Source organism: Malaclemys terrapin, chromosome 16 (assembly GCF_027887155.1).
Source record: "Malaclemys terrapin pileata isolate rMalTer1 chromosome 16, rMalTer1.hap1, whole genome shotgun sequence".
Lineage (NCBI taxonomy): Eukaryota > Metazoa > Chordata > Testudines > Emydidae > Malaclemys > Malaclemys terrapin.
This window is the reverse complement of record NC_071520.1, coordinates 27,480,511-27,492,577: the sequence shown is the minus strand read 5'-3', so window position 1 is coordinate 27,492,577 and position 12,067 is coordinate 27,480,511. Positions and strand designations below refer to the sequence as shown.

The 12,067-nt window shown below is 49.1% G+C and overlaps 1 protein-coding gene across 2 annotated transcripts in view; it reads left to right on the top strand.

Moving 5' to 3' along the window:
- The first annotated feature begins 1,405 nt into the window (after window positions 1-1,405).
- The window catches only part of HVCN1 (hydrogen voltage gated channel 1), a 14,569-nt gene continuing 3,907 nt past the window's right edge, over window positions 1,406-12,067 (top strand). The window contains exons 1-3 of one of the 2 annotated variants that reach the window (XM_054006459.1): window positions 1,406-1,545; window positions 9,963-10,204; window positions 11,147-11,251. In XM_054006459.1, coding sequence (XP_053862434.1) covers window positions 10,001-10,204; window positions 11,147-11,251 — 309 coding nt within the window. In that variant the 5' untranslated portion in view covers window positions 1,406-1,545; window positions 9,963-10,000. Of the gene's footprint in view, window positions 1,546-8,769; window positions 8,952-9,962; window positions 10,205-11,146; window positions 11,252-12,067 lie in introns of those variants that run through there. The other variant, XM_054006460.1, reaches the window with a different exon arrangement.

The following is a 12,067-nucleotide window of genomic DNA, read 5'->3' as shown; positions in this document are numbered from 1 at the left end:
CCAGATTACTGAACCTCTTTCAGGAGTCAGATTTGTCTTGTGCACCCTCAGGTTACACCTCACTTAAAAACGACTTGCTTACAAAATCAGAGACAAAATTGCAAAAGGGTCACAGCGCATTATTTCTGAAAAACTGCTGACTTTCTAATTTCTACCATATAATTATAAAATAAATCAATGGGAATATAAATATGGTACTTACATGTCAGTGTAGAGTATATAGGGCAGTATAAATAAGTCAGTGTGTAACATTTGAGTTTGTACTGATTTTGCTAGAGCTTTTTATGGAGCCTGTTGTAAAACTAGGCAAATATCTAGAGGAGTTGATGTACCCCCCAGAAGACCTCTGCGTACCTACCCCTGGTTGAGAACCACTGCATAAGTGACCTGACCGACATTATCACGTGTTGTTTGCTCGCTCGTTCTATCCCAAGAGGGGAAACTTGAGGATCTTTTGTGGCTTATTTATTTACAAGCTTGAACTCAGTAGCATTCCTCAATTTCTAAACGATAGTTTATAGTTACCTTGTTCAGACGGAGCTCTACTAGTATTTAAATAAGAAAGGGGAGGGGAATCGGAGGTAACAGACACAGTAGCTGCTATGAGTGATTACTCTTACCCCATCAGCCCAGGGCTTTCCCATTCCGAGTTTAGGGAATACTGCACATACTCCTATGTATTTATTTGCAGCTACGGTGAAGGGTAGAGCACAAAAACTGGACCAGAACAGAAAAGACGATAGCTTTTCCTCCCGCAGTGGGCATAGACCTGATCCGTGACCAAGAATTAAGGGGAAATTGTCAGGGAGAGATTAAAAGCCATTAAAATAAATCACCAAATTATAAATTGTGTTTGTATCTAACTGAAAACAGGATTGCCTTCCCCTGAAACGGCTGCAGCCCAAACAGGGCAGGAGAAGCAGACAGTGGAGTGGAACAGACCAGATTATGGTCACTGTCCTGCAGCAGGGTGAAGCGCACACGACGTCAGCAAACAGCAGCAGTGGGGAGTAATAACGGGATCGGCACGTTCAAGTCCCCCCAGCTGTTGTTAGTGGCCGGCTGAGAACGTGGTAACCCCCCCGGACGCTGCACGAACTCCCAGGAAAGTTTCCCCCTGGCTGGGGAAAGCGGAATCCGCCGCAGCCGGCGGGGTTTGATGTTTCCCGAGCACTAGGGGCCAGGGCCAGTGGCTGAGTTTCGGGCGCACCTTTCCCCGGGGGACCGAGACGCCAGGTTTTCTTCGCCTGGCCTGCGCCACGTGGGGAGAGGCGTGGACGGGGGCGGGCTGGAGGATGCCAGGGGCCGAGGGAAAGTTTGCAGGAAGAATCCACCTTCCAGGAACCGGATAACGGGAACCCGAGTCCACCCCTCAAACTTTGTTTTTTTCTCCACTCTCTGGCTTGCACCAATGAGGGGGAAGGGGTGGAGGGAGGCCACGCATCCGGCGCAGGGTTACTGCCAGTGGCAGCCCCGGGGCGGCGGAGAGCTCAGCTCGGCTCGCTCCGGAGCTCGGCGGGCGGACGCGAGCAGCCCGGAGACACGGTACCGCTCTGCCTGGCGCGGGGCTGGCTTTTCCTGGCGCTCCGCGGGCGGGCGGGCTCTGGGCGGCCCCTGCCTCTGCTGCACCGGGCCGGGGCTCCGGGCGGGCGAGATGCCCCGGGTCCCGCAGCGGGGCTCAGTCCTCCGGCCGGGGCGTGGGGCGCCGGGCTCTGCCCGGCGGGGAACGCGGGTCGCTGAGCGGGCGGGCGCCGGGGCTGCTGCTTTCCCTGGCCTGAGCCAGGAGCCGAGAGACTTAATGAGTCCAACAGACCAGCCCCTCCGGGGGCACCGGCGGGATGGGGACGGGGTAGGGGCAGATCACCGGCAGGGGAGGCGCTGGGCAGGCTGCCTGATTGGGGGGCACTGGCCCAGCCTCCCCTCTGGGTCTGTGCTTTGGGCAAACAGCCTCCCCTTGTGCGCTACCTCCTGGTGCCTTCGGAGTGCCTGGGCTAACAGAGGGGGGAGCATGTGAAGTCTGGTCTGGTGATGGCTGTTCAGGGAGCCCATCCCCATAGCCTCTGGTCTCTGCACCACACACCAACCGCTGCATAGCGCCCCCTGGGGGCGGAAAGTGTCTCCAAGCGCCAGAGGCTCTGATGCCATCTGTATGAAGACAGCCTGCTCCCTGCTGCGAGACAAGCTCTTCCCAGGCCATCTACAATGGACTAAACAAAAGCCGCCAAGTTATGCCCCTGCTCCTTATTTTCATTGATTTATATGTAGATTTAAAATAATAACAATGCCCGTCCACGGCTCCAGGTGCCTGTATGTAGCTAATTGTAAATATAATGAAATAGAAGCATTAAAATAAGTTCCATAGGCACTCAGCCAGCCACCAGTCCCCTTCATCGTCTAGGAAGCACCCCCTGCACTTTCTCCAGAGATCGCCCCAAACTGGCCTTCTGCACTGGGCCTGGTCAGTGGCCAAATCTAGGTTATTTTGAACCAAGGAAGGAAGCAAGTTCCAGAGTCTTGGAGGCCCTCCCAGTCACCCCTTCTCTTGTGTAACAAGAGGGAGCCAGTTTGAGTGCAGGTATGGCATGGAGCGGTAGGGTGACCAGACAGCAAATGTGAAAAATCAGGACCGGGGGTGAGGGGTAATAGGAGCCTATATAAGAAAAAGACCCAAAAATCGGGACTGTCCCTATAAAATCGGGACATCTGGTCACCCTATGGAGTGGGAAGGCTGGTCCCAGGCCGTTTAGGGCTTTAAAGGTCATAATCAGCAGGCAGCCAGTGCACATCCCGGAACCCTGGTGTCATTTGCTCCTGTGAGAAGCCCCTCGCAGCAAGCAAGCTGCTGCCTTTTGCATCAGCTTCACTCTCCAAGGCTACGTCTATGCAGCGGCTGGGAACGGGCCTCCCAGCCCGGGTAGACAGACTGGTGCTAGCTCTGCTCGTAGCATCCATACCAGCTCAAGCAGTGCCAGCGTGACTCTGTCTGCCCAGGCTGGGAGGCACAACCCCAAATGGTTTGAAGGTGCAGCTCCACAGCAATCACATTGCAATAGTCTAATCTTGAGGTGACAAAAAGCATGGGCGACCGAGGCCACGTGCCCTTATCCTAAAGGAAGAGTCACCTCCTCCTAGCCAGGTGCAGATGGTAAAAAGCTGACGGGGAGCCTGCTGTAATGTGCAGTGTAATCTAATATTTAATGCTTGATCTTCATGCAGGGGCTGGCAGCAGCCTCTTTGGAAGAACCTCTCACAAACTTTCAAGCATGTTATTCTTTCAGTCCATTTTAATCAATCCTGAGTTGTGATCAGTGAACACATAAGTGTGTATGGGGGGAGGGGGTGACAAGCCTGAGAGGGATGGTGGACAGGAAGAGGTTATTGCTAACTATTGAGCAATTTTACTAGTTAGTGGGTAAACTAGACTTGGATCTCCTGTTTATTTTACATCACTGCCAGTGATTCATGCATGTTTGAAGACTATTTCATAGTTTGCAGTGTATTTATTGTAACAATTTGAGACTTGATTTTTTTTTTTTTTAATATGTCACCTGACGACATTTTGCATTTGTTTTGTTGCTGTGGCTTTATGGGTCTGTTTTTGGCATAGCATTACTTTCATTTCTTCAATACTTCCTAATTTGGCAGCTGGGTGTAAATATCGAACTTCTCTTAATGTCATGGAACAGCTGAGCATGTCTATATAAGAAGTGAGGCTGAACCAGTCACCCCAGGCCTTTGGGGAAGTTTGGACCAGCGTGACTCTAAACCAAATGTCCTGGGTTTCTGGAGAAGTTTAGCACTGCTGTACCTCACAGAGGTGCTAGGAAAATAAATCCTATCTGAACTCTTCACAGTGGCAACCAGATAAGTATCTAACATAGATTAGTGGAGACTAAGGGTACATCTACACTACAGGGGGGAGTCGATTTAAGATATGCAAATTCAGCTACGTGAATAGCGTAGCTGAATTTGACGTATCGCAGCCGACTTACCCCGCTGTGAGGACGGCGGCAAAATCGACTTCTGCGGCTTCCTGTCGACGGAGCTTACTCTCACCTCCGCTGGTGGAGTAAGAGCGTCGATTCGGGGATCGATTGTCGCGTCCCATCGGGACACGATAAATCGATCCCCGAGAGGTCGATTTCTACCTGCCGATTCAGGCGGGTAGTGTAGACCTAGCCTAATAAAACAGTATCAGAGTGGTAGCCGTGTTAGTCTGTATCCACAAAAACAATGAGGAGTCTGGTGGCACCTTAAAGACTAACAGATTTATTTGGGCATAAGCTTTCGTGGGTAAAAAAGCCCAGAGCTCTCCATGCATCTGAAGAAGTGGGGTTTTTACCAATGAAAGCTTATGCCCAAATATATCTGTTAGTCTTTAAGGTGCAACTAGATTCCTTGTTGTTTTAATAAAACAGTGACACCCTGACCCACTCCAGGCTGTATAACCCCCTGACCAAAAAACAAACACTAAATTGCAGCATCTTGCATTTTAATCTGAAATCTCCAATGATCCCAGGGACTGCAAAACTGACCACACCACTGCCATATTTCAGGAGCTATCTTCTTGTGAACGTCTGAAGCTGAAATGGTAAATGTTTGACTAGGAGAATTCTGACTTCTGTAAGAGGAATCTTGTTTTTCTTAATACTGGGAATAAAAGATTTTTCTTTTGTCTATTGGTGCAGATCTCAGCCCATTTGGTAAGATGCAAGATCAGCTAAAGAGATGGAACAAAGACAATAATAAAGTCAGGGAAATCTGTTTTCCTGCCTTTTGGAGCCACAGGCTGTCTTTGTAGCTGCCCTTGAGAGGCGCTAGGGAGAGCACTTGGAAAGGGTAAAGTCCTCCAAGACATGATTTCAACTGCAATTCACTGAGCTATTTATTCCCAGCCAAAGGGGAGTCAGAGGCTACAGGTTATATTGCAAGGCAGGGCAGAAGATGTTCTGTAGCAGCAAAGTTGACAAAGTAACACCAGATGCAGCACCCCCATCTTATCCCATCACAGGCTGGTCTAGCCGGTATTCTAGCCCAGTTTAGGGCCTGTTCCAAAGTCCACTGAAGGCAATAGAAAGACTCCCTTTGACTTCAGTGGCTTCTGGATTAGATCCTTAACCTGATTTAGCTTTAGTCTTCCCTTCCCGCCGCTACAGAAACTCTGGTGTTTACCTTGAACTTTCTCCTATAGCTTTTCACCTTTTGAAGGATTCTTGAGGAAGCAGGATTATCCCTGAAGGGGTAACTCTGAAGTTTGCTCAGTACAATATGGAGGCCTTAGCCCTGGTGAAAATAAGATATCATCATAGTGCCAGTTTCACATGATGCACAATTAACCTGTGGAACTTACTGCCACAGGATGGTGTGAAGGCCAAAAGTATAATTGGGTTCAAAAAGTACAAGAGAGGTCCATCAATGGGTATTAGCCAAGATGGTCAGGGATGTGACCCCATGCTCAGGGCGTCCCTAAGCGTCTGACTGCCAGAAGCCAGGAGGGGAAGACAGGTGGATCTCTCCAAAATTGCACTGTTCAGTTCACCCCCCGTGGAAGCTCTGGCACTGGGCTAACTGGACCACTGGTCTGTCCCAGTATGGCAGTTCTTCATTCCCAGCACTAAGTCTGCCTGTGTTGCTGGAATCATAGAAGCTCTCCACTCCCCCATTTATTTTAGGATAGATTGTGCTGCTCATGTTCCCCCCCCCCCCCAAGTCTGCATCCTCATAGATCAGGGGTGGGCAAACTACAGCCTGGGGGCCACATCCGGCCCTCCAGATGTTTTAATCCGGCTCTTGAGCTCCCCATGGGTAGTGGGGTCCAGGGCTTGTCCTGCTCTGTGTGGCTTCTGGAAGTAGTGGCATGTCCCCCCTCCAGCTCCTACGTGTAGGGGCAGCCAAGAGGCTCTGTACGCTGCCCCCGCCCCAAGCTCCTATTGGCTGGGAACCACAACCAATGGGAGCTGCTGGGAGGGTGCCTGTGGACAGGGCATCGTGCAGAGCCACCTGGCTGTGCCGCCGCGTAGGAGCCAGAGGGGGAACATGCCGCGGCTTCTGGGAGCTGCTTGAGGTAAGCACTGCCTGGAACCTGCACCCCTGACCCCCTCCTGCACTCCAACCCCCTGCCCCAACCCTGATCCCCCTCCCACCCTCCAAACCCCTCGGTTCCAGCCCAGAGCACCCTCCTGCACCCACAACCCCTCATCCCCAGCCCCACCCCAGAGTTATCACCTCCAGCCAGAGCCTTCACCCCCACACACACACCCCAACCCCTTGCCCCAGCCCAGAGCCCCCTCCTGTACCCTGAACTCCTCAATTCTGGCCCCACCCCCGAGCCTGCACCCCCAGCTGGAGCCCTCACCCCTTCCTGCACTCCAACCCCCAATTTCGTGAGTATTCATGGCCCCCCTATACAATTTCCGTACCCAGATGTGGCCCTCGGGCCAAAAAGTGTGCCCATCCCTGTCATAGATAATCATGTAAACCAGGAGACTTGGAAAAAAAACATGAGCCGTGTGCAAGTCTTTGCTTTAGATTTTTGTTGAGAGAAGTTTGACAGCCATGGTTAGATTTTCCTGCACTTCTGTTTCTGATCCACTGTTACCGTTCAACAAGCATGTGGTGGTCAGAGGCCTCAACCAGGTAGAGTCCATTGTGGTAGGTACTGCACAAGCACAGTTTTCAATTAAATTCAGTGAGACTCTTTGGCATGACCCATGACGTAAGCATTGTCAAAGCATAGGGAGATGACAAGACCCCCCTCAGCCATCTGTCACAGGTGGGTACAACCCACCCCGACTACACACTGTGGTGGGGTTTGATCCCTTGAGGCCATTAGTCATTGCTGTCTGGTCTGATCAGGTGGCCAATTGCAACAGCGTGTGATGCCATTTCTCCCTTCTCACAGCTCTTCCGTGTCACTTTTTGAAGAGACATCTCTTTATCGTTCCTGATCGTTTGATGAAATATTTTTCTGGCACTTCCCCATATTTGGGAATTGAAGTAGAAAGTGTTTCTCTGTCTCAGTCTCTCCCTCTGTCACAGTCACTTCATCCAGGGTCATGATAAATGACAGTCCCTCCTCCAAAGAGATCCAATTGTTTCTATCCTTATATGTTCTCTGTGGGTCATGTACATTCTAATTTTTACCTTTCCTAGCCCAGCTTCTTAAAAACAAACCCTCGTTATTGCTCAACTCTGAGGATAGCGACATTTGTCACAAATGGAATGATGTCCGTACCCATTCGATGCGCGGTAATATTAGAGAACCCTAATCAAGTTTAACTTCTAAGAGCCAATCTCCTCGTAGGCATAAATTAATGATAAACAATACTTATTGGAAATCCTACATAAAGGTCATCTAACTTCCCTGTGTTACATGTTTTACCAATTTTCCATTGTTGGTCATAGTAACTTGGTGCCTGATGGAAATGCAGCCGTTTGATGGATGAGCAGGTCAATTGGGCCTTTTATTTTTCACCGCTAGATTGTGGGATAAGTGGTGGTGTTTCACCTCTGTCATTTTATTATTTGTTTTTAGACATTTTGAAGTATCTAGTTAGTCTCCCTGCTGTTTGACAACACACAAGGAACAATTCTCAGACATAAATTCTCAGTATAATTCTCAGTATAAACAGATTAGCTGGGCCAGGTACCTTGCCCTCTTCAGGAGAAAGGACTTCCTGGCTCTAAAAACTTCCCTAAATCCCACGTTACCTATAGTGTTATATCAAGGGTGGTGGAGGGGCAGGGGGGTGTACCGTGCCCTATCCATGGTGATGGAAGGGCGGGGGGGGTACGGTACCCCGGCCATGGTGGTGATGGAGGGGCCGGGGGTGTACGGTATCCCGGCCGTGGTGGTGATGGAGGGGCCGGGGGTGTACGGTATCCCGGCCGTGGTGGTGATGGAGGGGCCGGGGGTGTACGGTACCCTGGCCGTGGTGGTGATGGAGGGGCCGGGGGTGTACGGTACCCCGGCCGTGGTGGTGATGGAGGGGCTGGGGGGGTGCGGTACTCTAGCCGTGGTGGTGATGGAGGGGCAGGGGGTGTATGGTACCCTGGTCGTGATGGTGGAGGGGCGGGGGGGGGGTGCGGTACCCTGGCCGTGATGGTGGAGGGGCGGGGGGGTGCGGTATCCCGGCCATGGTGATGGAGGGGCGGGGGGGGTGTGCGGTATCAGTGAGGTATGTGGGTAGCTGCAGAATGGAACCATCCAGGCTGACTGTCAAATCAGCTGCTAAAATCTTGAGATGATTTCCCCATAACCTGTGAAAGTTGCTGTGTCACCCCAGAAGGCAGCAACGCTCCGATCCTGCAAACGGTGTCAGCAGCGCTCAGTGCTAGCCGGGGTATTTGCCAAACAGTCACTTGTAAGATCAGAGCCGGAGTGCCTGGACTTCATACTTCAGTTCCTGCAGGGGCGGCAGAGAGGATCTTGGCAAAGGAGTTAATTTAACCCCTTCCTTCCTATGGCCTAGATCCTGCAGTGGGTCTGCTAACTCAGGCTGTCTTTCCTGTGCAGATTCCTGATCCCCCTCATCCCTTAAAGAGAGCAGAGCACCGTGGAGTAGCCCTCTGGCTGCCAAATTCTCTTGTAAGGGATTAGCTCAAGGGCTGACAGGTTACATTCCACTAAGGCCTGCGGTAAAGGTGGGTCCACACCCACAACAAACAGTGATGCAATAATGATTATTTTAACTGTAATCTCAGTTAAGTGCTTCTCCATGTTGCACCAACAGAACCAGCCCTAAGGCAGTGGGTGCAGAGAAGAATATGGCAGGAAGGGAAGGAGTGGATGGATACCCCCTATTGCAACAGTGACCTTTGATACAAAACATACTGGGGAAAGGAAAACTCACAAATTGGTCACCAGAACCTTTCTTCCTTGTTCTCCTGAAAAGACCCAGACAAGCAGGTTCCGGGTTAAACCCACCACCTGGTAAAGCAGCCAGGTCCAGGTCAGTTAACAGAACCCCTGGGAGCTGAAAGAGAATATGTCCTGGGGCACTGTCAGTGCTGTGGGGGATACCAGAGAATCATCCTTGCCTGTGAAGGGCATGGAGAAAGAAGACGGCACTAGAAGCAGTAAAGCACAGAGACACCAGACAGAGCAATCAGGAAAAATGTACCCCAGAAGTGAGAGGCAGAAACTTAAGTTACTGAAATACACTGAGGCCTGATAGGATACATCTGTTCCTGAAAACGTGCGTAAAGCCTTGGTTAAAAAACAGTTTGGTTCCAAGGCAAAAGCCTAAATAGACATGAGAACTGTTTCCGCTAAAAACTGTGCTGCTTGGAGACAGATGTAAATAAAGCATTTAAAGTGACTACTTTTTCTTGCACTATTTGTCCTGCTTATCTGTCTGCATGAGAAAATATTTGATTTCCCTCAACCCTATGACAACATGCAGGTTATGTTAAGCAAAGCAAATGACAATGTCTCTAAGCAATTTTTGATCAACAAGGTCAATTTCATGCTAGCCTACAAACTACTTGCTATCTTCTAAAAATAAGACCACACTCTTGTGAACTACCCTTGTGGGAGAACTTATTTGGAGAGTATCCCTAATGCCTCATGGAGCACTAGGACAAATTTGGAAGCCTAGATACAATATATGTGATACCTGTAGTAAAGCATCTGTTAGATGGGAAAGCAGACCTGTGTGTTAACCAGCTTATCTTTGTGGTGTGGTTAAGAATCTGTCAAGATTTGATATTGGAAGAGATCAAGCAGGAAACAGATATAAGTTTCCATTGAGTTGAGCCTCACACCCAGAGATCTGAATGTCAGTGTGGTTCTGAAACCTGCGTTGTAAGTAGATACACATGCAAGTATTCAAAAGGCTGTTGTTGCTTTCCCATTTCAAAGCATTGCTGAGCTGTGTTTTGGGAGGAATTCAGATTCCTGGGATGTTTCGGGGCAGTGGTTTACATTGCAGAACTAACGTTCTGACTGTGTATTCCCATAGTGTGTTTCTGCAGAGTAATGTTCGCTTAACCAAGAGCCATGTCGCTGTATCTGAAACACTTCACTGTTGTGGGAGATGACCCCGCGCAGTGGGGCAATGACTACAAGAAATGGGAGGAAGAGCAGGTGGAGGAGGAAGGTGGGCAGAAGCCGGAAGATTCAACGATTAACATGAATTCCTCAGTCAGACCTCGTTCCTTTCAGGACATGATGAAAAAGCTCTTCAGCTCCCGCAAATTTCAGGTAGGGTTACAAGCAGCCGAGAAAAACCCTGACTCGGCCAGGTAGGCCTGTTGAAACCATTGCATTACAAATTCATGGAATGAGAATAGATGTAAAAGAAATAATAAACTCTAACATTGAAGGGGGCGTGGGCAGATAAGAACTCTTTAAAAAACCCATAATCTCCTATGTGAAAATCAGCAAAGCATCTGCTGAACGAGTACTGTGTGATCTGTAGAATCTGCTGAACTGGTATGTTCTTTCTCAAATCCACATGACTCAGTTTGAAGTGGGTCACGGCATTTCCTGAGCTGCTGAGCAATGGAAAGCTCTCCTAATGCTGATCTTTCTGTGAGGTGGAGGCTGAGTGGGAATTCACCCCGAGTTCCTACGTGAGGAGGGATTTCCTAATGAACTCCCATTGCTGAGTAAGGAGAAATCTTTGGTTGACCTGGAGGGACTTCTGCTTATTTTCAGTACTAAACGAGGTCACATGTAAATGAAGCAATTTCATACGTTTAAACAGGACTTTGCAAATTTAGTTATAAACTACTTATTGCGGGCAGTCATCTAAACTGGAAAATCAAGGGCCAGAGCCTGCAATCCTTACTAAAGCAAGTAATCCACATGATATTAATGAGACTGCTTCCATGAGTAAGGAGTTACAGCATTGAGACCGGTAAGTGTTCCTTTCGCTGCAGCAACTGTCTGCGTTAGTGATGAGGGCACCTAGGGTCTTAGATAGGCACAAATGGAAACTAATCTAAATACAATCAATCCAATCAGCCATCCAGGGCAGCTTTCATAGCTCTGCTAGTTTTCAGGCTGAATGTCCTGGTAAGATTGTACATATGCAGGCTGGATAATTTTAGCATGAATTTGCACTATTTAGGGCAATTGACAAACAAACATTAAACAAAAGAGAGTATTTATTATCCTGCTGTTGTTTTCCTCTCCTCACAGATATTGATTGTTTGCTTGGTCATTTTGGATGCTTTGTTGGTGCTCGCTGAATTGCTTCTGGACTTGAAAATCATCCACCCAGACAAACATGAAATAGCACCAAAGGTAAAATGCAGACAAATCTCTGAGTGAACCAGTCTCTCTCCTCCACGGTAGTTCAAAGCCAGATAGCAAGATAGGGAGGCAGACACACAGAATTCTTCCTTCCAGCAGCCACTGGGATTGGGGAACCTCAGATCTATCAAAGTGGTAGTAGTTGGAGGCTACAAAAGATGGAGATCCCGTGCAGGGCCTAAGGATGGCACCCTGGCTTCTGCAATTGAGACCGGACTAATCTACACTTCCCCACTCTCTGGTCTGGGTCCTGCTCTGTAGCATTTGTCTCTACAGGTACTCGAAGCTTTCCCGAGTTGCAGAGTGAAATTACTGTGATCTCTGTCTGCTATATGACTGCCCATAGCGTTCTGAAAGGCGGCAGTAAAAACTGACAAGACTTTGCTCTTGGGACTGCTCCACACAGCACAGGTCTTATAGCTGTTTGTCTGCAGACTAACGAAGATGACACTTAGGCTTGGTCTATGCTAGAAAATTAGGTTGGTTTAACTATGTTGATCAGGGATGTGAAAAATCCACACTCCAACCGGTGTTGTTAAGCCGACTTAAGTCCTCGTGTAGAGGTCAATGGAAGAATTCTGCTGTCAACCTACCTACTGCCTCTTGGGGAGGTGGATTACCTACACCAACAGAAGAACCCTTCCTATCTGTATAGACAGAGTCTCACGGAAGTGCTACATTAGCGCAGCTGTGTTTTAAGTGTAGACAAGCTCTTCGTTATCCACTGTTGTTCTCTTAAGACTTGCTTTTTCACTAGGAAAAAAGTGTATTTTTAATTGGTGTTAAAATAAGCAGTGTTACAATCCT